The sequence below is a fragment of the Penicillium soppii genome, assembly GCF_028829465.1.
Source record: "Penicillium soppii strain IBT 18220 chromosome Unknown utg000005l, whole genome shotgun sequence".
NCBI classification, from domain to species: domain Eukaryota; kingdom Fungi; phylum Ascomycota; class Eurotiomycetes; order Eurotiales; family Aspergillaceae; genus Penicillium; species Penicillium soppii.
The window spans coordinates 3,348,805-3,374,081 of record NW_026643235.1 but is presented as its reverse complement, the minus strand read 5'-3'; the positions used below and the strand labels follow the sequence as shown (position 1 = coordinate 3,374,081).

The following is a 25,277-nucleotide window of genomic DNA, read 5'->3' as shown; positions in this document are numbered from 1 at the left end:
ACCCCAATGCTGGGACTGTTGCAGGAATGATTGCTAATTTATGTTGAAGATGTTTGTATAATATATGCGATGGCATTGAAGATTAAAGGCCATTAAATCTAGAAACGCGCATTTCTAATAGGAAGACATCTCAGGTCCCTGCGATGTCGGTATACCCCGCATCGATGTGCCGAATAGGTATATGATTTCCTTTGCTACAGGGTCGATGCGCGCAATGACATATTTGATCGGCAAGAGATTGGAGAAACGCTACATTGCACGGCATATGCGTGGCTATAAAGAGTCTATTCGGCTATTAAAGACCCGAGAACTGTGGCGCTAGTTTTATAAGTGGAAGGTTGGAAGCCGATCAGTCCATCATGTAACAAATCAATTCTTCTTGTATTTCGATTGTTCAAAGCAAGGGCACTGCATGGGGTCTCTTTGGACCGTGGTCGACTTGACGCTGCAATCAAGGCCCAAGCGAGGGTTACACTGGTCAACCATCTACAGGAATGTATAAAAGCAAAGGAGGTGTATCATCCCACTCTTGTGCTTATCATCACGACACAGTATACTCTTACTTTGATGCTTTCAACTTTACACTGCGCCCACTCACATGATGCTGTTACCACCTATACGTCTGGCTATCTGGGGCCCCTTACTTCTATACATCGGCCCCTCCATCGCCACCCAGGTAGACCTCTCCCAGTATGTGAATCCATTTATAGGTTCCGAAGGCCCCGAGGCAGGCACTGCCTTCGGCGGAGGTGATATTTTTGTTGGTGGTGCGCTACCATTCGGCGTAGCCAAAGTTGGACTTGACACGACTGCCGCAAACTGGACCACCGCCACTCTCAATGGTGGGTGGACGCCCGATGGAAATGTCACTGGTATCAGTATGATGCATGAGAGTGGCACTGGAGGGTCGCCCAAGTATGGGATTGTCTCTCAAATGCCATTGACCTCTGTTGAGTTGCCTGTCAACGTACTTGATAATTTGACTTATAGTCAACCAAGGGTATTTAAACCATGAATGGGGTGTATGATTCGATTTGGCTTTTTGACGTTTTTATAGGTTGGCAACGATACTGCCAGAGTTGGCTATTTCAAAACTCATTTGGAGAACGGAATTACCGTGGAATTGTCAGCATCGCGCCATGCAGGGATTATGGAGTATTCATTCCCCGAGGGGGAGAAGCATGTGCTGATCGATGTGTCTCACGTAAGTAGATTTGGAGAAACGGTTTACTTCAAAAAGCGGACTGACCATAAGCAATAGTATCTACCTGGCTCTCCCGGGGATTCTAATTGCCAGTCATTTGCCGGAGGCGAGATACAGATCGAGGCCAATGGCAAAGCCTACAGTGGATACGGAACGTATGCTGGTGGTTGGAATAATGGCAAGTCCTTGATACCTTCATTGACAGCAGAATCTAACCTTAAAACAAGGAGCACCTTTCACGATTTACTTTTATGGAGAATTCGCCAATTCCCCTGATCATTCACAGACGTTTTCCGGGGTGAATACAGACCCGATGCCACGGTCCCAAGGTCTAGCCAATGGCGGGATGAGTGAGCCAATGTTCACAAATACTTCTAGCAAAGTGACCTCAGGCTTAATGAACAACCGAGTCGGGTTGCTATTTAGTTGGAATGATGGACCTGCTTCACACGTTACCTCGCGCGTCGGTATTTCCACTATCTCCGTTGACCGGGCACGCTCCTATGTTCAAAAAGAGATTCCATCATGGAAGCTTAATGATGCAGTAGCCGCTGCAGTGAAAGAATGGAATGAAGATGTATTCAACAAGGTCAAAGTCCCATTGGGTAGTTCAGCCAACATGACGCATGTCAGACTGTTGTACAGCTCATTGTACTTTATCCATCTCATGCCTTCGGATCGAACGGGCGAGAACCCACTCTGGGACTCGGGGGAGCCTTATTGGGATGACTTTTATACCATGTGTGAGTGATTTGACATCCGAAGTGAGGTCGGGTACTGACATGGCAACAGGGGACATCTTCCGCTGCACAGTCAGCTTTTACCATATCTTCCAGCCCGAGTATTATGAGTCTATGATTCGAGGTCTGATCGACATCTGGAAGTAAGTAAACAAACAAACCGCCAGATTGACTCAGACTAATGATGGAATCTCGCAGGCACTCAGGGTATATGCCCGATGGGCGTTCCGGAAACTGGAACGGATTAGTTCAAGGTGGTTCCGATGCAGACAATGTACTGGCAGATGCGTACGTCAAAGGTCTGCGAGGCGGAATCAATTGGACAGAAGGCTATGCAGCGATGAAAAGAGACGCAGAAGTTACACCATACAACACCTTTGACCCAACCGACTTTTCAGCAAGCACGAAGGAAGGCCGTGGTGCGCTAGACGACTGGAAAGAGCTTGGATTCGTATCGCAAGATCGGAATACTCGCTGTATCTCGCGCACAGTCGAATACAGCCTCAATGATTTTGCAGTCAGCCAGGTTGCTGCTGGAGAGATGCCCAGTGATCAGGAAAAGTATCTCAACCGGTCTGCGGGGTGGCAGAATATCTGGAATACGGATGTGAAGAGTTTGGGCTTTGATGGATTCCTGGCACCTCGCTTTTCGAATGGTTCATTCAATAACAGTGGCTATGACCCGCTCTATTGTTATGGGTGTGAGTGGAAAGATTACACTTATGAGGGCACTCCATGGGGTTAGTATAATTCTTGATCAGCTATGAGAAGGAGCTGAAAGAGGTGGTGCTGATGTTGACGTTACTAGAATACTCCTTTGTTATCCCCCATGATGTGAAGACTCTGATTGAGTTCATGGGGGGCGCGAAAAAATTCGAGTCTCGACTTGACGTGATGGTAAGCCGCACTTCCAACATTGTAAGCTAGTTACTAACAGCATCTAGTTCAAAGCCAACATGTCCGTTCAAGATCTCGGCGCAAACGGCGCAGGTATCACCACGTTGATGAATATCGGGTTTGTACCTATGATGTCCTCAACGTTACAAAACTCTAATTGCCTGTAACCTAGTAATGAGCCCGATTTCGCAACGCCATATCTATACAATTACATCAACAAGCAAGCTAAGAGCGTGGATCAATCACGGAGATTAGCCACTCAGTAGTAAGTCTACCTGCTTACTTGTATTCGGGATAATTGCTAAACGCCCCATTCTCCAAACAGCTTCAAGGATGCAGCCTACGGAATTCCTGGAAACAGCGATGCCGGTGCCATGAATTCTTGGCTGTTGTGGCAGATGCTCGGTATTTACCCGATCGTCACGCAGCCCGTGTATCTTCTCTCATCTCCGTGGTTCCCGGATCTCAACATGACAATCAATGGAAACAAAACACTCCGGATCACTGCAAATGGTCTAGAAGACGGATATTACGTACAAAGCGTGAAGATTAATGGTAAAAAGTGGGAGAAGAATTGGGTTGAGCATGACGATGTGATGACGAAGGGCGGCACAATCCATTTTGAGCTAGGGGCTGATGCGAAGGCGTGGGAAACTGGAGAGGTTCCGCCTTCCCCGGGACATGTGCAGTTGAACAAGGATTGAAACATCTGATGTGTTCTGACGGAGCACGCTAGATTCTCTGGATGAGACTGAGTAACAGACAATTGTTGCGCAAGTAGCATTTGAATACCCTACAATAGTGAATGATTTAACCCTGAGCCCGTCTTTCGGCAACTCCGTAGCATAAGACCTGAGAGAACCCTTGCACTTTCACATGCCAGATGAATGCCAAATGAAACAAGACTTTTCATGGCTAGGCACTTATAGCTCAGGACCGCAAACACAATTGTGAGAAGCTGACCAACAAATCTGAGGACCAACATCAAAGAGCGGCCAATTGTAGCCTCCGGCAAGTGTTGGTTGCCAAAATTTCGAGTTTGCGCAGTGAAAAACAAAGGAAGATCACTCCTCTTCTAGGCCGCTAAGCGCCCGCGATGTCCGACTTACATCAGAAGCGGGGATGTGACGAAGTTCGGGTCAGTTTCTTGTTCTCTACATATATGATGTGAGGCTCTCGGGATGTTTTTTTTTTTTTTAATTTTTCCCTTTCCCACCTGTTTATGTTTTCGTCCTACTCATCTACACGCATACGCACGTTTGTCATGCATTAGTTAGAGTCGGAATTTAAACAGCCCCGCCGTTCTCTATGCCATTGCCAACCATTGAGCATTGAAATTCTCCGAGAAATCAATAACACAGACCAATTGTAAAGACTGCTATGGTACGTGCTAATCCACAATATTGCATGATGATATGCGAGTTCCATTCCGTGGCTCATCTCACGGGCCGAACTAAAGAACCATGGACCGAGAATCTTCCAATGCTAACGATAATGATTACTCAGGCCCCAACAAATTATATACTACCCCGGCAGTCGAGTGGAGGCGACAGTTGTCCAAGCACAATTGACGGTGGTACCATTGCAGGTATCGTCATCGGCTCGATCGCAGGAACCCTTTTTCTGCAATTGCTATGGTGGTTCTTCAAGCTACCCGGAGCGTGGGTGTGTTGCGGTGGCAGCGAGTCCGACGACTACAATCCTCCTATTGTGCGCGAGCGCGAGCGCTCTACACACCATCGCAAACGTCGCCGTAGCCATCCTACTACTACCACTCATATGAGCTACGGTACCAGTAGGATGTCCAGTGTGCGCTCACCACCAAAGGTCTACGAAGTAGCACCACGATGACATAAATGGGAACATGAGTTTATGAACCTTGCACTCCGTACTCCGTACGGAGTAATTGACTATTGGGTGAATACCATCGATTTGGCGCAGGTGTTTGCTATTTTTATCTCTGAGCTCGGGGGATAAAGGTGGGCCGGATGGACCGAGCCAGGATTATTGATGAGATGTGACATACAATATTGTACGACCGTGATATTTTACGATTCGATAAAACTATATCAAATGAATTTCCTTGGATTTTGCTTTTTTGTGGCACTTTGTTTGGAAGATAATATTCTGCGGACGCGATTGACCCCTGAGTTGGGATCTCAATCTGTAGGTAAGAACAACTCAACTGAGTTATTATTTGCACCGCTGCAAGGTACATGTGGCTATCGACAGATAACAAGTCCCACATACGTAGGTTACTGACGGGTACCTGAGAACGGCCAGGTGGTTATGGAGTACCTCGTACTTCGATCTAGTCTAGTTAGACTTGGCTATGGACTTGGCTGTGTGTCACCGCCAACGAGTGGCGTTTGATCGATCAGAACAGCCAAAATTTCCTTGATTGGTCTCAGCCTCGATAGAGCGAAATTTATCGGTAGGAACGCCGCAGCCGTCATTTGACTCGTATCGGCGAATGGGAGGTAAGCTCGAAGGATTTAGCATCATTCGCATGATACTAAAAAAATTGATGGACACAGAGACAGGGGAAAGGCCCACACCGAAAATGCAAGAAACAGAAATTCCTAGGCTAGACAACTCCACTCGTGGACCTGGGAGGTAGGCTTGGCCTTTGAATATGGTTTTGTTATTGGCTGTATTATGCGGAGCATTCGTAAATTTCAGATTGTGAGAAACAGGAGGAACGAGAGGAACGAGAACTGAAAATAGATTGATTTTATTGTTCAAGGGATATGCAAATGTACATGAGCACAACTCACCCGTGGCGATATCAATTTGGGGTTTGATCTTCATTGCAAAACCATTTCCCACGAATGGTCCAGAACGAAGCTAAGCCACTAAGTTTGATGCTGCCAAGTCATTGTAAAATACAACTTATATATATAGACAAAGTACTCCGTAGAAGGGCTAGAGTTGAGTCAGAGCACGATATTCATACAAGCATATACACCTAGGGGGACAGGCAACCTTCCAAAGTACATAATTCGTTATCTGAGGAAAAGGGACCAATCAGGGTCTTCAAGGTAACTTTGTTATTTTTCAATTATACCCAAAGTAGCTTAGTATCAGGCACGAGACCCCTGAAACTCCCACTTACGGTTAGCGGGATGCACGGAAGCGGATATTGGTGGATATGTTCCAACCCAGACTGGTTAGTTGTTTAACTCGACCATAATTTCTGCAAGTTTCCCCTTACACTAACTGCCTCCTTTGCTTTCTGTGGCTAAAGGTACCACAACAAAAAAAATCAGCTTGACCCAAAACACTACTAGCCTAACATGTCACGAACCCACCTGGGCCTAAATTGGGTGTTTCCCCCCGTTTCCCTTTCTCATCTTCAGATCTCACTGCTGGCAGACCCTTCCACTCATTAGTGCATTTGCACATACATTCTTTACTGAATCTCGAGTAGCCTCGAGTCCACTCCTTTTAATAACTTGGGACTGTCCAGTAGTAGAGCCCCCGAATTGAGAAATCAATCGTTTATAGATCATGTTTTTCTCTCGCGTCGCCCTGTTCGCGGGTTTGGCTAGCTATGCCTATGCCCAGACGTCAACAACGTGTGACCCATTGAACACTACATGTCCCGCGGATCCCGCCCTCGGCACCGAGCACACCTGGAACTTCAACACGACCTTGGACGAGACGATTTGGAACATGACCACCGGAACCTACAAGTACGATGATACCGGAGCCCAATTTTCCCTCACTGGAGAAGGCCAGTCCACCCTCCTGAGTTCCAACTTCTATATCTTCTTCGGTGTCGTGGAATCTCACGTAAAGATGGCCAAGGGAGGTGGTTTGGTGAGCAGTGTCGTCTTGGAATCCGACGACCTCGATGAGGTCGATTGGGAGTGGGTCGGATACAACACTAGCGAAGTACAGTCCAACTTCTTTGGCAAGGGCAATGATACCACCTTCGACCGTGGCGGCACCCACTACGTGCCAAACGCAGATACCGAGTTTCACAACTACACCACCTACTGGGACCAGGAGAGACTTCAGTGGTGGATTGATGGTAATATGGTCCGCGAACTCTTGTATGACGACAAGGGTACACTGGGCGGAAAGAACTACCCACAAACCCCCTGCCGTGTCAAGTTCAGTCTCTGGCCCGCTGGTCAGAAGAGTGCCGCTCAAGGTACCATTGAGTGGGCAGGTGGTTTGGTCGACTGGGATAAAGCCCCCTTCACGATGACACTTGGAGCGCTCCGTGTCAAGGATTTCCACTCTGGCAAGGAGTATACCTACTCGGATCACACGGGTTCCTTTGACAGCATCAAAGTGGCGGAGTAAGTGAGACCGAACCGCCTCGCAAGATCGTAGCTAACAAAACTTCACAGCGGAAACTCGACCGTACTGACCGAACTGAACAAAGCTCCAGCCAAGTCTCTCTCAGAGAAGTGGGACGACCTTGGCCAGGGAGCCCACATCGGTGTGTACTGTGGTGCGGCCGGAGCCGGCGTGCTCGGAATCGCAGCCTTCCTGATCTTCTGCCTGCGCCAGCGTCGCAAGGGCCGTCTCGAAAACGCACTGGACAACAACCAGTACGCCGAGAACCGCACCGAGATGCAGAACTCCCAGAACGACTGGAAGCAGAGTGAATGGAAGGGAAGCGAGTTCAGGAACGGTGGCTACCGACAAGTCAGCAACTAGCATGGTTGTCAAAACATTCACCAATCCATCTTGCCTCTAATCAAGAAGGAACAACTTCAATTTCCCTTTTCGCGTAGAGCCGGGGTTTCAGATTGTCGCCATGATCACTCCAAGTCGGAATAATGAACCTTTTCCTTTCGCCCCGGCTTCTTATCTGTTCATCTCTGTTTCTTTGTCTCTCGATTTCTCGAATCCTCGCACACAGAGCCACTTTTTCCGCCCTCTTTCTGTTGATATCCCACTTTTGGTTTTTTTGGATCAAAATTTCCCTTCGTTGGCTTTCAAGTCCCCTGTTGATGAGTTGCGCTCTACTCAATCATATATACATGTACATATCTTGCCATATAAAACGGGGTTTTCATTCCAATTGCCTTTTTGTGGAAAATTATTCGATTAGCTTGGCATTGTCATGTCAAAGGTAAACACCCACCTTTCGAATAGCAAGCCATCACAACTTATGACGCCAAGTTCTGCAGGTCGCATACTTTTTTCATTGACCTGGCGAATTGTACAATATTGTATCTTGTACGGAGTACAATGATATTCATTCAAGACCGGCAAATACTTTGCAAGACGCGCGCATAACAGTCGGAGGTCGGGTCCACTCCTGCCCCGCTCCTTCCCCGATGAGGATATTCCCGCGAGACGGTGTCAAACGGAATTCCTGATCCCCCACATACGTAGGCAGCTTGTGCATTCATTTGTGCAGAAACTCCGTTTTATAGGGAGATCATAGCGTCGGTCGGAATCCAGTTGTCAATCCCGTTAAGGCGGCAGGAAAAAAAAACTTAGGGAGAGTCTCGGCGTGACCACCGATTTATACACAGCTATCATGATTGGATTTCAAGGGATGCCGAGCCCGTAGTGGAACTTGTATTCCAGAGAAATGTTGAAACAGTTCAGGCTGTGCATATTAAATGAAGACCTTAATTGTTTATATAACTGATTGAATATACCGAGGTTCAATAAGTCGGTGAGATTACGATTACACTTTTTTTCTTTTTATAAGAAAATACGTAGGGACATAGGGATATTCCCATCCACATCTCAAAACCTCAAATTTCCCCCGACATCCTCACTCGACGATCAACTATACAGACTAACATCTCCGATCTCCGATCTTACTTCGAACCCCCGCTGCGACGTCAACCGGATTTGGTAGTACGAGTTTCAACCCCGCTGAAAACCTCTGAATTTCTATTTTTCTACTTGACTTGAGTTCTTCTGTGATCTTGGTTGATTTACACCTTAATATCCAAACCTGATCCGGAATCATATCCATTTAATTGAAAGACCACAATTACTCGTCATGACCTCATCCAACCAGGTCCCCATTCCGGGCCCCAGAGGCGTCCCGTTCCTGGGAAACATCTACGACATTGAGCCCGAGGTTCCAGTAAACAGCTTTGAGCTACTAGCCGATAACTACGGTACAGATGAACACCTCAAGCAAAGGATGTGATTGGGTTGGATTGATGAGCTGACTACTTTGATCTGTTTAGGCCCTATTTTCCGATTGACCACATTCGGCAGACCCCGAGTAATCATCAGCTCACACGAGTTGGTGGACGAAGTCTGCAATGAGGAGCGATTCAGTAAAATGGTTTCGGCCGGTCTGAATGAGATTCGGAACGGCGTACACGACGGTCTCTTTACAGCGAACTATCCCGGCGAAGAGAACTGGGCTATTGCGCACCGCGTCCTTGTTCCTGCGTTTGGTCCGTTGATGATTCGCGGCATGTTTGACGGTAGGTGACTTGCTCTTCCTTGCAGAGGAGGGGAACAGATGGAAAATGGCCATAGCTGACAACAGCCAGAAATGTATGATATCGCTACTCAGCTTGTCATGAAGTGGGCGCGTCAGGGCCCTACTACCCCTATCACGGTGACAGACGACTTCACTCGCTTGACACTGGATACTATCGCGCTCTGTGCGATGGGAACCCGTTTCAACTCATTCTACCATGATGAGATGCACCCATTTGTTGAGAGTATGGTTGGATTATTGGCTGGATCTGGCAGCCGTGCTTTGAAGCCTGCTTTGCTCAACAGTCTGCCTACAACAGAGAATTCAAAGTATTGGAGTGATATCGAGTATCTTCGCAACCTGGCGCGCGAATTGGTCGATTCGCGGAAAGAAAACCCCGTTGAAAAGAAGGATCTTCTCAATGCCCTGATCCTGGGTCGCGACCCTCAGACCGGCAAGGGCATGACAGATGACTCAATTGTGGACAACATGATCACATTCTTGATTGCTGGTAAGTAACCATCGCGAAGACCTGCTAGCTGCAGAGCTAACCTGAGATTTGACAGGGCACGAGACGACTTCCGGCATGTTGTCATTCCTGTTTTACTATCTGCTCAAGAGCCCGAACGCGTATAAGAAGGCCCAAGAGGAAGTAGACCGCGTGATCGGCAAGCGCAAGATTGTCGTCGAGGATATGTCGAAGCTTCCGTACATCACCGCTGTGATGCGCGAGACTTTGCGTCTGAAGCCAACAGCTCCAATGATCGCTCTGCACCCCCACCCCGAGAAGAACAAGGAGGAACCGGTGACACTGGGAGGTGGCAAATATGTCCTCCACAAGGATGAAACTGTTGCAATTTTGCTCACCAAGATGCACCGCGACCCCAAGGTCTACGGCCCCGATGCCGACGAGTTCAAGCCCGAGCGGATGCTTGATGAAAACTTCGAGAAGCTGCCCAAAAACGCTTGGAAGCCCTTCGGAAATGGAATGCGAGGCTGTATTGGACGGCCCTTTGCTTGGCAAGAGGCTCTTCTCGTGGTTGCGATTCTGCTGCAGAACTTCAACTTCCAGATGGATAACCCTACCTACGACCTGCGCATTAAGCAGACCCTTACCATTAAACCTAAGGACTTCCACATGAAGGCGTCACTCAGAGATGGCCTCGACCCTACTCAGCTCAGCACTTCTCTCAGTGGCTCCGCTGGTACGCCTAAAGAGACTGGCGCCGGCAGCCGGGACCGGAAGCCCAAGGTGGCACCTCCCGCGGATGGAAAGCTGAAGCCAATGCACGTGTTCTATGGCAGCAATACTGGAACTTGTGAGGCCTTCGCTCGCAGACTAGCTGATGATGCCACTGGATACGGTTACGCAGCTGAGATTGGGTCCTTGGATTCAACAATGCAGAATCTGCCGAAGCACGGCCCTGTGGTATTTATTTCGGCTTCGTACGAAGGCCAGCCCCCCGATAACGCCGCCCACTTCTTCGAGTGGCTCAGTGAGTTGAAGGGTGGCGAGCTGGAAGGTGTCAACTATGCCACCTTCGGCTGTGGTCACCATGATTGGTCGTCCACCTTTTACCGTGTCCCCAAAGCCATCGATGATCTGGCCGAGAAGAATGGAGCAAAGAAGCTTTGCGATATTGGCCTTGCTGATGCAGCAAACTCTGACATGTTCACTGATTTCGATGGCTGGGGCGAGACCTCATTCTGGCCGGCTGTGATGGCCCAATTTGGCGGGGCTGGTCCCGAGCAGGCCGCCAAGTCAAAGTCATCATTGCAAGTTGAAGTCAGTTCTGGCATGCGTGCATCCACCCTAGGCCTCCAGCTGGAAGAAGGATTCGTCATCGAGAACCAGCTCTTGACACCGCCGGGCGCCCCGGCCAAGCGAGTGGTCAAATTCAAGCTGCCATCAGACATGACCTACCAGTGTGGTGACTACCTCGCCGTACTACCTGTAAACCCAAGCTCAGTCGTCCGTCGCGCCATCCGCCGATTTGACCTCCCTTGGGACGCCGTGCTCCGTGTCCAGAAGCCACCAGGCTCAACCTCCTCGCCCTCCATCCCCATCGACACCCCCATCTCCGCCTTTGAGCTGCTATCCACCTACATTGAGCTCTCCCAGCCAGCATCAAAGCGCGATCTGAACGTTCTAGCCGATGCAGCCATCAACGATGCCGAAGTCCAGGCCGAACTGCGCTACCTCGCCTCCAGCCCGAGCCGCTTCACCGAAGAAATCGTCAAGAAGCGCGTCAGCCCGCTCGACCTCCTCACCCGCTACCCGGCCATCAAGCTTGCCATCGGCGACTTCCTCGCCATGCTCCCCCCAATGCGCGTGCGCCAGTACTCTATCTCCTCATCGCCTCTAGTCGACCCATCCGAATGCTCCATCACCTTCAGCGTGCTCAGTGCGCCGGCCCTGGCCCACGCAGACGACGACGCCGAAATCGAGCAGTACCTCGGCGTGGCATCGAACTACCTCTCCGAACTGCAAGCCGGCGAACGCGCGCATATCACCGTCCGCCCCTCCCACTCAGGCTTCAAGCCGCCCATGGACCTGGAAACGCCCATGATCATGGCCTGCGCAGGCAGTGGTCTCGCGCCCTTCCGTGGCTTCGTGATGGATCGTGCGGAGAAGATCCGCGGCCGTCGCAGCTCCCCCGATTCCGACGAGTTGCAATCCCAAGAGGTCGTCAAGCCAGCCAAGGCAATTCTATACATCGGATGCCGGACCAAGGGCCAGGATGATATCCACGCTGCCGAGCTGGCGGAGTGGGCGGCGCTCGGTGCCGTCGATGTTCGCTGGGCGTATAGCCGTCCCGGCGAAGGCAAGGGCCAGCATGTGCAGGACGCTATGCTTGAGGACCGCGAAGAGCTGGTGAAGCTGTTTGAAGAGGGTGCCAATATCTATGTTTGCGGAAGTACGGGTGTTGGCGCTGGTATTCGCCACGCTTGTAAAGAGATGTACCTTGAGAAGCGCCGTGCCAAACATCGTGAGCTTAAGGAGAAGGGCGAGACGCCGGCTGGGGCTGAACTTGATGAGGATCAGGCTGCTGAGCAGTTCTTTGATAACTTGCGCACCAAGGAACGCTATGCTACTGATGTGTTTACTTAGGTTAATTAGTTTGGTGCGTCTTGGTCTATTTTGGTCTTGATTGCTTGTATAATCATTTGTTACGTACAATTTGCATCTATCTTATTTCGATTATTCGGAACTCGAAATCGACACACCACAGTTTGTTTACAATCTCGCAATGAAACAATTTGCAAAACAACTATGAGTCTCACCGTTTATTGCAGCCAATTTTCACTCATATTCTGAATTTCAGACCTCTGATAATGCAGATATGCAATCTTCATAGCAGTACAAAATATTTTCGTACTAGAAATGAGGCACGTGACAGTAAAATTTGACTGCCGAGAGCCAATCAAATCAACGGCAGGCACGCCGAGTGGTCGGGATAAAAATGGAAAGTTTCGCTGAAGCTTCGGCATTTAGAATTTGGCTTTAGTTTACTCCGTAGAGTAAAAACGGTTATCTTCAATGAGCTTTTTTTGTTATACTGTGAGTTCAACCTCGGCTGTTTCATCGCATATATGAGATGTTACAGAAGCAAAACGTACATGCAATTTGGCGCTTCCTAAATTTGCGACAAAAGCAAGCCCGATGGCGTGACAGAAACCTAACTTTACCCAGATAACATCCCATTTTTGAGTCGGCCGAGACAGTGAGGTTAAAGCGTGACTCTATACCCAGTCTTGAACACCACATTTTCTTATCATTATACCATGTCGCATATTAAGAGCGTTGCTGTTATCGGGGCTGGCCCTGGAGGCGCCATTACAGTTGATGCGCTAGCACAGGAGAAATCATTTGATGTTATTCGTGTCTTTGACAGACAAGAGCATGCTGGCGGGTGTTGGTATGTTACATTTCAATGAGATCCTTGATCAATCTAACAATCAACAGGGTATCAAGAGAGGATGAGCCACCTCGGGAATTTGATTTCGATGCGCTATCCGCACGAACAGCAGATGCACCCCTTCAAATTCCCGAGCATCTGCCCTGCCGAACACCCGTAGGCTCTCAGGACCGGTTCATGGATTCACCCGTGTATCCGGCCCTAGAGACGAACGTGGACGCAGGCGCCATGTCGTTTTCTCAAGAGGCTATCCCTCCAGTGCGATCGCAATGGTCGATTGAGCGCCATGGCGAGGATACACCTTTCCGCCACCACACGGTGATCCGGAAGTATGTCGAAGATCTGTTTAACCGCAACGGTTACCAGGATCTTGTTCAGTACAATACTACTGTGGAGCGCGCTATTAAAGACCCCAGTAGCCAGAAATGGGTGCTTACATTGAGACGGACGGAAGTTGCCGATGGTGTCAAGTCTGATTATTGGTGGTCTGAGGAGTTCGATGCGGTTGTCGTCGCTACGGGTCATTACGCAGTGCCGTGGATTCCTGCGATTCCGGGATTGAAAGAATTTGCGGACAGGTATCCTGGTAGTGTGCAGCACACAAAGCACTACCGGGGGCCAGAGAAGTATCGAGGAAAGGTGATTGCTCCCTTTAATTATTTCCTTCACAACGGACCGCTGACAAACTGTAGAAAGTCATCACTGTTGGCGCGTCTGTCTCTGCGGCAGATACTGCGGTGAACTTGGTCGACAGCGCCCAAACACCAGTGATTGCTGTTGTGCGTGGTCGTTACAATGCATACTTTGGCGATTTGGCATTCCAGCACCCAAAAATCCAGCGTCGCACGCCTATCTCGCACATCACGAGTAGTGACCAAGGCGAGAGGACAGTGCATTTTGAAGATGGCACTTTTGAATCCGGCGTTGATCATCTGATTTTTGGAACTGGCTTCAGTTGGACATTGCCTTTCTTGCCCCAAGTTGCTACGCGGAACAATCGCGTGCCAGATCTGTACCAGCATGTTTTCTACCGACATGATCCCACACTGACCTTCGTGGGCGCTGTAAGTTTATACTACGCAATCGCATGGTTTTTGAATGTCAATGGGCTGACAATTTTTTCACAGGTTGGCGCTGGCCTGACATTCAAGGTCTTCGAATGGCAAGCGGTTGCCGCTGCCCGCGTTTTGGCTGGCAGAGCGACCTTGCCTTCTGTTGCAGAGCAAGAAAAGTGGGAAACCAATCGAATTGCAGAAAAGACCGACGGGCCCGCATTCACCGTGCTCAACCCTGAATTTGAAGCCTACTTTGAAGGGCTCCGTCTTCTGGCCGGGGAACCTCGCGACGGCACCCCAGGACGACGCCTACCTCGGTTTGAGCAAAAGTGGCTTGAGCATTTCAATGATGGCCATGAACGCCGAAAGAAAATGTGGCGAAAAGCCAATGAAGCAGCCCGGCTGTAAATACATTCAAGGGTTGCAAAGGATATGAAACACATATTGCATAGATCACATTAAATAGAGAAGTAAGGAGAATGCGGCATTATAAGCAATTGCCCTTTTCTGTCTCACCCTAACACCAATGACCTCAATTCAAACCACTAATTCGCCAAAAACATTGATTAACGAATGGATTCATCGTATTCGGGATCCTGAAGCCCCATCAGCTGCAGAATTGGGTACAATATTGTATTTGGACTCCACTTGGTTACCAATATCCCCAACATAGCGCCTTGGCACTTCCCCCACAGATGATCATTCAGGAGTGAGTTAAAAGGCGTTCCTGAGCCGCGCGGGACCACTTTACGATTTTGTTGAAACAAAATCTTGACAATCCCTTCCCTGCTCGACACCCAAAGCACATAATACCCGAACTTGCAATATCGCACTCTCCATCCCCCGCGATTGACTATCCGTCCCCAGCCAAACGATCGCTAAAAATCGCGTCGCATCTCGGATCGATCCGGAAAGTGCCAATCGCATAGAAAACCTCCCACAATGGCAAACTCCAATGGAACGAGTTTCTCCCAGCCCGTACACTGCTACCACTCGCGCGACACGATGTCTTCCTTGCCTGCGAATATCAACTATTACAACCAAGTACCGCTGTACCAGGAGAAGAACCCAGATCGTGATATGGAGGCTGTTTTGCAGTCCTGTTGTTCGAATGGCGTGTGGATTTATGAGGACCCAGATCCTTGTACTGCGGTCTGTCGCTCGTCTTCTTCGGCGGAGACGAAGAGGGTCATGTACTGCCTGAATGCTGCGGGCGTTATGCATGGGAGCAGTACGGAGTATAAATCTGGGGCGGTGCGGAAGGGGCCGTCGATGGGATGCTCGTTGGTTTCCTTGGTGGTTGGGGGTTTGCTTTTGTCGGGAATGTTTGTCTGAGCGGTGCATAGCGTGACTGTTCTTGTTTTTGTTGCATTTTGAGATACCCATTTGTGATTACAGAGTTGATGTGTCGGAGGATGGTGTGGATATATTGTTAAGTGGATAGGTGACTGAATTGCTTAATTAAGGCCAAGAGCCTTGGATACATATTCAGTCATTCTAGAATATGCCAAGCCGAACATTCCTAATATTATTTGGTCGCCGTCCTGCATTTCTTAAAGACGGCCCGAACCTCGAGAAGAAAGCATTGCAGATCCACCTTAAGATGACTGGTCTCAACACGTGGTTGACCATAGATTTTGATAAATTTGTTTACGCTCACAGAAGTAGAGCGGCTGTTGTCTTGAAAAATCTAGCATCTTGACTCCCTTCGAGCTTGTATTTCCTGGAGAAAAGCCTTGCACCACCACTCGAGCTGCAAGGAACGAAATGAACTAGGAATAGGTATATTGCAAGCTTTGCATGATTCCGGACTGAACCCTGAATAACCCCCTGCCCTCAATATGATATCGTTCATAGTGCTGGGTATAACTTTTCCCATTATCAATGAGTGGAGTCTCGCGGGGTAAATATCAGCTTTCTTATTGACAGCGAGACGGAAATTACAATTTAGCCGATTATACAATGCAACACCAATATAGCCGGCCTATAGATTGGACACGGAGGAGCTCCGACCCCACGTTCTTCCACCACTTTGGGGTATTGACACCCCACATGTACTTGAAAGCGACAACTTGCGCCGAGTTTTCTTTCTCTCTCAACTGTCTCTAAAAAATCCAAAAACCTCCCCAAGTTGCGCAAATGGATTCCGTCAAAGGCAAAGTCTACGCTGTAACCGGCCTAGGCGGCATCGGCCTAGCCGTCGCCCGCCAACTCCACGCCCAGGGCGCCCTGCTCTCACTCGCCGATTTGAGCCAAGCAGTCCTCGACACAGCGCGCCAGACAATCGAGGCTGATTCCCGCTCCTCCACAGCCTCAACAATCATCACAACCGCTCTAGACATTAGTAACGTGTCCGCTGTAAAAGAATGGATCGCCTCGACGGTGTCGCACTTTGGCCGACTCGATGGCGCCGCAAATATGGCCGGCACAATCGGCAAGCAACACGGAATAGGCAAATTTGTTGATCAGGATGATGCCGAGTGGGACATGCTGATGCGGGTCAATGTGACTGGATTGATGTATTGCCTGCGCGCGCAATTAAAGGCTATCTCGGAGACGGCCCCGGGAGGTAAAGGAAGTATTGTCAATGCGTCGAGTATTCAGGGCATTAGAGGGTTTGCCCTGCATGCTGCTTATTCCACAACCAAGCATGCTGTTGTTGGCCTGACGAAGTCGGTTGCGAAAGAAGTTGGACCCGATATTAGGGTTAATGCGGTTGCACCGTGAGTATATTTATCTTACCGGTTGGAGGATATCGCATTGATGAATGATTCACTGATCGCATCTTCTTAGTGGGTCCATTCAAACGCCCCTGCTTGACATGGCCAAGGAGATCCAGGGTCAGATTAGTGCTCCACCCACTGCTATCCCGCGCATCGGCAGGGCCGAGGAGGTTGCGCAGACGGTTGTGTTCCTGCTCAGTGATGCTGCATCATATACGACGGGTCAGATTGTCAGTGTTGACGGTGGATGGGATCCATGAAAGATGTGATTTCAAGGTTATACTGCGAGAATTATAAATTCGGTAGCTGATCTAATAGTTTGAGGGCCAAGAACGATGTTCCATGATCGCTAAATGACATTTGTAATACCCAAAGACCAGCAAAACGCCACCACCATGATATCTATGTACAGTCATTGAGGAATATGGATAAAAGAAGTAAAGAAACCGGCGTCGAATGCGGAGTGCGGCCGTCGTTATGACCAGATGTACAACCATAAACCTGTCGAATCAATTAGTGCATGACAATGAAAGGACATTGAGATAATTCTGAACTTACCAAGGACAATTGTCAGGGAGCTCCATCTAGGAAGAGCATTGGTAGGAGCGGCGCTGGCAGCGGCAGCATCTTCGCCTTCGAGGGGTACTGGCCACCCATCCTTATATTCCAGGTAGTTCCAGCCCAGTTGAGCTTGCTGTAAACCCAATCAGTTGAGTCACAAAAGAGACCCTCAGGAGATGGACTTACTGTATCCAGGAACCCAATCGAAGTGTTCAAATAATGATAATAAAGAATATCAGGCGTTGAATCATTCCCAGGCAAAACTCCGATTCCACCAGGAGCATAAACAGCCCCATGATTAGACGCATAAACTATCGTCCCCCCACCATCAAGCAACAAATCACCCTTTTTATCCGCAAAAGGACCACGAACATCCTTCGATCTCCCAACACGAATACTATACTCCGCACCACGCTTCGGGAACCCGCTCTCAAATTTGCAACATTTCCCATGACTAAACCAAGCATAGTAATAGTCATCATGATAACTCATCCAAGACCCCTCCTCCGGACGGACCGTCTCATGCGGCACAAAAGTCAACTGCACAGCATCCGGCTTCGCTGCATCCTTCACAGAAAGCAAATCATCAGAAAGCGGCACCTGCCAGATATTATGCCAGAAACTGCCGTAATTCAGATACGCCTGTCCGGAGCCCTGGTCAAAGATAAACGACGCATCAATGGCGTTGGTAATAGTGTAAGGATACACATCGGAGCCAGGCCCGCTCCCCGTATTAATGAGGAGGCCGTGGTCCGTCCACGTGCTGCCCAGCGCCGTTGTTGTTGCGACACCGATTGCACTGTTGCGAGATCCGGGCCGGCTCAGCGTGTAGTAGCAGTAGAAGGTACCGTTTTTTTCAATGATCGTTGGGGCCCACGGGCGGGACCGATTGCCTTTGTCAATGATGCTGTCGCCGTCTAGGACAGTGCCGATCTTTTCCCAGGGCCCGGACATGTTGGTGGATTTGAAGATTGGGATGTTAATCCCGCCTTTGAAGAGGTAGTAGTGGTCATTGGAGAGGATGATGTTGGGGTCGTGGACTTGTAGATGGCCTTCGTTGGGGAGAGGTACTCGGTTGGTGGTATCATATACTTGCGTTACTGTGTGGCCCCATGATTGTGCTGGAACTGCCCCTGCCAATGGCGCTGTGGTTGCGAATAGCAATGATAGTAGATGTATGAGGTGCATCATGAGACGAGTTTATAGTAATACAGGTTTTTGTATCCGCTCCGAAGTTTGACGATTGATGCTCAGATGAATTTGGAAGTCGGCTTAGTTTGCCGGGGAAATGGTGATTGTTATTGAACTGAATTGCACATATCTATGCTCTTTTGCATTGAAAATGGCCAGTCAATGTAGCAAATAGGGGAAATATAGTATGTGGAGAGGAAGCGGAGAATTTAGTCTGAGAGAGAAGAATGAAAGACAATTCAAGTGAGGGAGGCGCACGTGGTAATCATACAATCTCAGCAAGGGAAAAGGAAAAAAATTGAACTAAAGACGCAGCCTAGGAGCCTCTTGAAGTCGAGGGTCCATGAATACTAAAATCAAAGCCAAGCGTTTTAGGGGACTTCTAGGCTGCGATATTTTGTTAGACTGGTACTTATAGGTACCTAGATCCTTAACGTTATTTACCTGGCTATCAGGTACTTCCAGGTACAAGACCCGCACCAAGGTCTGGCACAGGCACGATCCACTAGTTAGACATTGTGATTGGTAGATTTCATCGGGTGAGTTGTCTGGACTGCAATTTGATTAAATTGCTTATCTTTGCTTGTTATTTCTGTCATTACTTTGTGGGGTTAAATCAAAGTACTTTTGTAGTTATAATGTAGCCCAAGGAAAATCAGCCAACAACCTATTCAACATCAATTCTCAACTTGGACCTCGGAGCCTTCAAGCAATATCCGAGTTTAGTCATTCATTAGAATTGGCCCCCACAACGGCTAGCATGATCGACGGTTAACACAACATGACTCCGCGCTAATATCCAGGTGCAAGCCGACAAGGCTTAAAATAATGTATGCATAGCCCGAACTAGAGAACATAGTGAACCAAAACTATCATATGTCATAATGCTCGGCAATTATGAGTAAGGGTGCAAATAAGGCTCTGCGCTAAGATGTCGCCTTGTTTTTCCCCCTTGCATCACGTCAATCCTGATATCTCCGATCATGATCTCATGGTGAACCCAAGCAACTGTGATCAACAACAATCACACTTACGCAACGGAATATGACATCGCCATGTCGAATGTTGACAGAATAAACTAGAACAACTAGAAGATTATATATATTGTAGACATAAGATGAATAAAGATAATGGGCATTGATGACCCCGGATGATCGTTGATGGTATGATGGTATAATGTTGATAGTGAAAAGAAGAAATCCTGCATGTATTGTACATAGCGGGACGAAGTCTCAACAGGGGAGTGTCATGCCTGTCAGATCCTCCCAATCGAATATCTCCAAGAAAGGGTCAAATTCGCCAGGCGGCTTCAAGACAATGGATGGTCAATACAGAGATCAAAGAAACAGGGGCCAGAAAGGGACTCACAGTGACGCCTAGGTGCGGCGGCGGTAACATTCCATTGGGATCAAACTCTGTCGGCATAACAGGTACCATCGTTGGGGTTGCTGTGAATGCAGCCACCTGATTGTTTTTGAAGTTGCCCATCCCGTGCGGACCAAGATGCTCGCAGCCAGTGTGCCGGGAGAACAGAGCCTGTGCAAATGCTAGGATCCGTTCGACCACCTGCTGCTTGTATACGATTGCTTGCGCTGGCCAAATTCGGGCTTTGACTAGAGCAACAATTGTTGAAAGGAAGAAGTAGTCCTTTGCTCCCTTTGTCACTAACAAGGATCGTTCTTCAAGTGAGATCAGGGCCGTTTCTACAAGCGAGAGGAGAGATTCTGGGAAACCGGGTAGATTATGGACAAGGGAGGTTGATGACGTGGGATAAAATGGGGCACCTAATAAGAGATCAGTTTGTATTCTTGGATCAAGCTGGGACACAGAAGATGTACTGTTGTCAGATTGTGTCGAGTGCAGCAACTGGCAAATGGAGATATAAGCATGTATAGTCCATTCCCCAAGCGTGCACAGCGAGAGGGACCGTGAGGTTTCGTGCATCCGTCGCTGGGTTGACAATATCCGGATTGCAGCGTCCATGCGAGATCGCGCCGAAGGGGCAAAGAGGGCTTCTCGTCGTGCTTCGATGGCAAAAGGGGTGTGAATTGATAGCAGGGACTGTGCGAGTTTGCTTTCAATCAAGGACTTCCACAGAATGACTTTATGCTGGGTTACAATGTTGTGAGGTTCTGTGGTCACCCAAGAAGGAATCCGAGCAAGGTATCGGTTGAGTTCCCAGTCCAGGCGCTGTATATCCTCGTATCGACAATTAATCCGCGGAGAGTGCATTAGGGAGCAAGCTTGAAGACGAAGCGGTAGTGATTGGCTCAAGATGGATTGGAAAGAGGTGTCTGTGACTTCGCCCGGTGGCCGACTTTCGGGAACTTCGGTAGTATTTTCGTTGAGCTCATCATCATGGATGTTCAACGCTGGAGATGCATCAAAATCAAAACTCTGCACCGAGGGTGGCATACCCCGATCGAGGGCAATCTGGAGGTCCAATTCAACTATTGTGTTCCAAATTCGCCGCCTCATCTCTTTGTTGAATATAGAGATCCGCGAATATCTGCTCGGGTCACGGTGATATCCTGCCATCATCGCCTGCTTCACAAGAGTACCCGTTGCGAACCAGGCTTGACTACGTTTCATTCCGTGACTGTTCCGTGCCAATATCAAGAGAATGGAGAGTCTCATCGAGTTGATCTCCGGACGCTTGTTGTGCAAATTCTCAATCCATCTCTCGGCGTGGAGCACCCATTCAATCGCCGTGTAACACTTGAGCTCGGAAACATTCTTTGACTGGAGACTAGTAAAGTCCGCAAGATTCCATGCGCAGGCAAGAACCAACAGCAATTGAACTGCGAAGCCCGCAGAGAGAGAGCCGGGACTATCTAACATAGCCCAGAACTCGTCAACCTCACGTAAGAAAGATGGAACATGGAGAATTCGGTGGGTTGACTCGATGTAAGTTAGATACAAGCTGATTAGCTCATCTACTACCCCGCGTGAAGGTAGCATCTCAACCAGTGACGCTGTCGTTGGATCAGGGAAGGGTGTATTGAGCGGCTTGCGTTTCCAGAGGCCACGCTTCACCTTTTCGAGATCAGGTCGAAGCTGCGATATAATCGGATTTGACATCTTGATCTCTTCCGCAAAAGATTTAATATCCGGGAACTTTTCGAGTCAGTCATTATTTAAATAATGTCAATTGTCGACAATCAGAAGAGCAGAGTGTAGACAGACCTGCGCTAGGAGGTTCGCGAAGATTCCCGACCCGCTGAAACGAGTCTTCGTTTCACGGCCTCTCATCATCATACAAGGAGAGAGATCAAGCTGATGCGACGGCGATAAGAATTCTTCTTCCTCATAGAGGTGATCCTCATCGACCCGCGATGAGGATTGCATGTCGGACTCCGGCGCAGGGCGCTTCAGGCGCTGCAGCAAGCCCGAGTTCACATAAGGTTCCTGATTGACGGCCGCCTTGGGAGCACCGAGAACAGTCTCCAAAAAGCAGTCGCGTCGCTCTTTACCAGGTGGGCGACCTCTGAAAGGTGGCGCAAGAGCATGACCCGAAAGACCGTGGTGACTGTGATGCATGGGGTGACTCGGAGTAGGTCCACTGGTTGGGAATAGCTCCGACCGAGTTGATACCGTTGCCATCCCCGAATCCGGGGGAGTTTCAACGGGGGTGCGATCAGCTTGCACAGGTGCAGTGGGCCCTCGGTCGGACGCAAATGCAGTCGTGGCCACAGTAGTGGGTTGTTGCCATAAGAAGCCATCCTCATATGTGCATTTGCTCGGAGTTCTGCTTTTCAGACAGCGACTGCATGTGGGATATTCGCGATCACATCTCAATTTGCGATTACGACATTGTGTGCACGCCATTGTGCGGCGGCGACGCTTGCGTACCCGGTCAGGTTGGGTATTAGCATCCATATTTATCTCTAGCGACATGCTCGGGATGAGTTATACTTGAGATCTTACGTCCGAGATGAGGGAGGTTTTGGGGGGAAAATGGGTTTAGCGTTCGGCTTACGTGGTCCCGCTCTGCATTGCCCAATCCGGAAAGTCTGACCGATGTATTTCTTCTTCTTTGTTTCTTGCTGATCAAGTTCCCATTCAAAGAGGATGTTTTTTGTATCATAGACCATCAGTGTGTTGCTTTGATTTTACATTTACTCTTGTCTTTTAAAGAGTCAGATTGAAATCTTCATGGTTTCAGGGGCAGTCCCGAAGCTTCCGTTAGGCCCATTTCGAGAGCCCCGCTTAAGGGTTCAAGTAGACTCCACTGGAAATATGCATCGCGTCCTCTATTCTTGTATAAATTCCATTAACAAAAATCTAGGTTTGAGAGACGATATTCAAGCCTCCGGAATGGATAATTGCATTACTTGGCATTGTGGGCATTCTAGCCATCTCGGACAAAGTTGGTTTCCGAATTATGAGATGTTCGCCAAGATCCACAATAAAACCGCCCCCTATGCCGTGTTTCAATTCTCTTACTCAATTATCCATGCTGGCCAAACCCAGGTGCAAATGGCGGTCTCTTTGATGAGCGGTGCTGTAATTTCTAAAGATTATGGGTATATGGTCAGTTATTGAGCCAGATCTGAAGCATCAATGTTGCCAGCCTTTTGGTCTTCTAACTAGTTAAGTAGCTCTCTTCAACTTCGTTTACCTATCATTCTCTTCGTTGTTCTTAACATAGAGAATGAGTATATATGATGTTTTCTATTGTACCTTTAGAATAGCTGACTTCCAATCGCAAATGTACATGGAGCCTAAACTTCTGGAAACAGCTTTAATGAAAGCAAGTCAGGCTATAGTTAGTAAGTATATGGTCACGATTGAAACCTTGGAGGGAAACTAACAATATCCTTCAGAGACAATTTGAAAATTAGGACCTGTAGAAAGTGTACAGAAATCTCATAGTAATGTTATATTCAAGAGTATCGCCAAACTTCTATGAATTAAATGCACCGAGATTTCGCCTGCTTTTAGATGACTTTAGATGACTTGTCTTCTCGATCAAACTACAATCGCCATATGCTTCACTGCAGCGGCACACCGAATGCAGATTTCTGTACATGCTGAATGCTCATGGACGTGGCCGTAAAACCCCATCGGAGGTGTATCTCAATGCCAACTTGTACCGGACGAGCACGAATTAGTATTGCCGATCGAGGTAAAACACTCACACTTCGTTCCAAGGATTGTTTGCATGAAAGTCCGATGATGTCTCTCAAGGATTAAGTCGACCACTCTGGGGTTTTCTTTAGCACTAGGTCACTGACTGACCATTTTGTAGGCAACTGCGATAAAAGTGTTGAGCCGCCACAGAACTCAAAAGCCTTTCAGATCAAATTAAAATAAGCTAGATACCCAAAAATAAAATAGGGTCCAAATGCCCACTGAGAATCTCCGAGAATCTGGAGATAAAGCTGTCAGATCGGAGCTCGGGGTTTTCATTCCCCGAGTTAGTGCCCATCTCGGAGTTAATTTGGACTATATCAGTCAGGCAACACCCGACTGAATTAGCTTGCAAGAACTTTCATTCTTTCATCAACCATGCTGCGCTCTTTACTTTCCTTGGGCCGCACAGGCGTCAATGAGTACTTCATACCCAAGGTGAACCCTAAAGAAGATGGCCCCGACTGCTCAAACGATTGCGCCGACTGCACAATACAATTTCCGTCAAAGGTCAAAGTCGAAAATCTAAGGCCCTTGTATGGCCATATTAAGGAATTTCACTCCCATGTTCTCGTGGCAACGGGACAATCAGATTGGAAGGAAAAGGTCGAAAAAGAGTCAGGAAGTTTGATGGAAGCATTTGATTCAGCGAAATCAGAGCTCGGTGTATGTTTCCTCAAATCCAAGTTTTGATCACTACTGACCTTGCTACAGCGCATCATGGTCTCAGCATCAAACATCAACCCTCCCGGCGATTCAATCGCAGAGAAAGGCCTCACTAAAGCAACCACGGTGCTCATTCTACCATCCTTCACGTATATTGACTCCGTTACGCAAAAAGACGTACCAAACCTAATCACCCAACACATCGACCACCCCACCAACCAGCAAAGCGAAAACGTCACCGTCTCTTCCGAAGGGTCGATGAGCGCTCGACCTTGCGAACTGGACTACGTGATTTTGTTGTGCTCACACCGAAGGCGAGACGCGCGCTGCGGTATCACGGCCCCACTGATCAAACGCGAACTTGAACGACATCTTCGCCCGCTGGGGCTGGACCGAGACTCAGATGACTCGCGACCTGGCGGAGTGGGCATCTTCTTCGTGTCGCATGTCGGCGGGCACAAATTCTCCGCGAACGTATTGATATATCGCAAGAAAGACCAGCAGATGATCTGGCTGGCGCGTGTCAGGCCGGAGCATTGTGAGGGAATTGTCAAGTATACTGTTCTGCAGGGGAAGGTTGTACATCCCGAGTCGCAGTTGAGGGGTGGGTTTGATCGAGCACGGGGGCTGACCAGTTGGTGATCGGCGTTGGAGCAACTTGCTTAAATTGATACGGCCCTCCTAAATAGTTTTCCAGCGTGGAAGATCCGAATTTAATAAAACTATATCTTTTAGCGTAAATTTTCTATTTTGATACACTCTTCAG

At 48.6% G+C, this 25,277-nt stretch overlaps 11 protein-coding genes across 11 annotated transcripts; 9 read left to right on the top strand and 2 right to left on the bottom strand.

Moving 5' to 3' along the window:
* Positions 1–598: 598 nt before the first annotated feature.
* N7529_006728 (uncharacterized protein) lies at positions 599–2,871 on the top strand (the record flags this gene model as incomplete). The annotated part of the gene is made up of 7 exons (XM_057242255.1): positions 599–1,000; positions 1,058–1,204; positions 1,262–1,370; positions 1,432–1,947; positions 1,997–2,087; positions 2,143–2,684; positions 2,753–2,871. The coding sequence occupies 7 exons, from the start codon at positions 599–601 to the stop codon at positions 2,869–2,871; spliced, it is 1,926 nt and encodes a 641-aa protein (XP_057097614.1).
* Positions 2,872–2,900: 29 nt separating this feature from the next.
* Positions 2,901–3,545, top strand: N7529_006727 (uncharacterized protein; the record flags this gene model as incomplete). Its single annotated transcript, XM_057242254.1, has 3 exons — positions 2,901–2,959; positions 3,014–3,106; positions 3,167–3,545. The coding sequence occupies 3 exons, from the start codon at positions 2,901–2,903 to the stop codon at positions 3,543–3,545; spliced, it is 531 nt and encodes a 176-aa protein (XP_057097613.1).
* A 790-nt stretch (positions 3,546–4,335) lies between these two features.
* Positions 4,336–4,692, top strand: N7529_006726 (uncharacterized protein; the record flags this gene model as incomplete). Its single annotated transcript, XM_057242253.1, has 1 exon — positions 4,336–4,692. The coding sequence occupies one exon, from the start codon at positions 4,336–4,338 to the stop codon at positions 4,690–4,692; it is 357 nt and encodes a 118-aa protein (XP_057097612.1).
* A 1,659-nt stretch (positions 4,693–6,351) lies between these two features.
* On the top strand, positions 6,352–7,515 carry N7529_006725 (glycoside hydrolase family 16 protein; the record flags this gene model as incomplete). The annotated part of the gene is made up of 2 exons (XM_057242252.1): positions 6,352–7,151; positions 7,203–7,515. The coding sequence occupies 2 exons, from the start codon at positions 6,352–6,354 to the stop codon at positions 7,513–7,515; spliced, it is 1,113 nt and encodes a 370-aa protein (XP_057097611.1).
* Positions 7,516–8,824: 1,309 nt separating this feature from the next.
* On the top strand, positions 8,825–12,374 carry N7529_006724 (bifunctional cytochrome P450/NADPH--P450 reductase; the record flags this gene model as incomplete). The annotated part of the gene is made up of 4 exons (XM_057242251.1): positions 8,825–8,945; positions 9,018–9,263; positions 9,333–9,773; positions 9,829–12,374. 4 exons carry the CDS (start codon positions 8,825–8,827, stop codon positions 12,372–12,374), a joined length of 3,354 nt encoding a protein of 1,117 aa, XP_057097610.1.
* A 674-nt stretch (positions 12,375–13,048) lies between these two features.
* N7529_006723 (uncharacterized protein) lies at positions 13,049–14,645 on the top strand (the record flags this gene model as incomplete). The annotated part of the gene is made up of 4 exons (XM_057242250.1): positions 13,049–13,182; positions 13,230–13,821; positions 13,875–14,246; positions 14,310–14,645. The coding sequence occupies 4 exons, from the start codon at positions 13,049–13,051 to the stop codon at positions 14,643–14,645; spliced, it is 1,434 nt and encodes a 477-aa protein (XP_057097609.1).
* A 534-nt stretch (positions 14,646–15,179) lies between these two features.
* On the top strand, positions 15,180–15,572 carry N7529_006722 (uncharacterized protein; the record flags this gene model as incomplete). Its single annotated transcript, XM_057242249.1, has 1 exon — positions 15,180–15,572. The coding sequence occupies one exon, from the start codon at positions 15,180–15,182 to the stop codon at positions 15,570–15,572; it is 393 nt and encodes a 130-aa protein (XP_057097608.1).
* An 804-nt stretch (positions 15,573–16,376) lies between these two features.
* On the top strand, positions 16,377–17,220 carry N7529_006721 (SDR family NAD(P)-dependent oxidoreductase; the record flags this gene model as incomplete). Its single annotated transcript, XM_057242248.1, has 2 exons — positions 16,377–16,960; positions 17,031–17,220. 2 exons carry the CDS (start codon positions 16,377–16,379, stop codon positions 17,218–17,220), a joined length of 774 nt encoding a protein of 257 aa, XP_057097607.1.
* Positions 17,221–17,435: 215 nt separating this feature from the next.
* On the bottom strand, positions 17,436–18,712 carry N7529_006720 (uncharacterized protein; the record flags this gene model as incomplete). The annotated part of the gene is made up of 3 exons (XM_057242247.1): positions 17,436–17,461; positions 17,519–17,654; positions 17,708–18,712. 3 exons carry the CDS (start codon positions 18,710–18,712, stop codon positions 17,436–17,438), a joined length of 1,167 nt encoding a protein of 388 aa, XP_057097606.1.
* A 1,232-nt stretch (positions 18,713–19,944) lies between these two features.
* Positions 19,945–22,609, bottom strand: N7529_006719 (putative C6 transcription factor; the record flags this gene model as incomplete). The annotated part of the gene is made up of 4 exons (XM_057242246.1): positions 19,945–20,019; positions 20,081–20,496; positions 20,551–21,829; positions 21,899–22,609. 4 exons carry the CDS (start codon positions 22,607–22,609, stop codon positions 19,945–19,947), a joined length of 2,481 nt encoding a protein of 826 aa, XP_057097605.1.
* A 1,614-nt stretch (positions 22,610–24,223) lies between these two features.
* Positions 24,224–25,153, top strand: N7529_006718 (sucrase/ferredoxin-like domain-containing protein; the record flags this gene model as incomplete). The annotated part of the gene is made up of 2 exons (XM_057242245.1): positions 24,224–24,511; positions 24,560–25,153. The coding sequence occupies 2 exons, from the start codon at positions 24,224–24,226 to the stop codon at positions 25,151–25,153; spliced, it is 882 nt and encodes a 293-aa protein (XP_057097604.1).
* Positions 25,154–25,277: the final 124 nt, after the last annotated feature.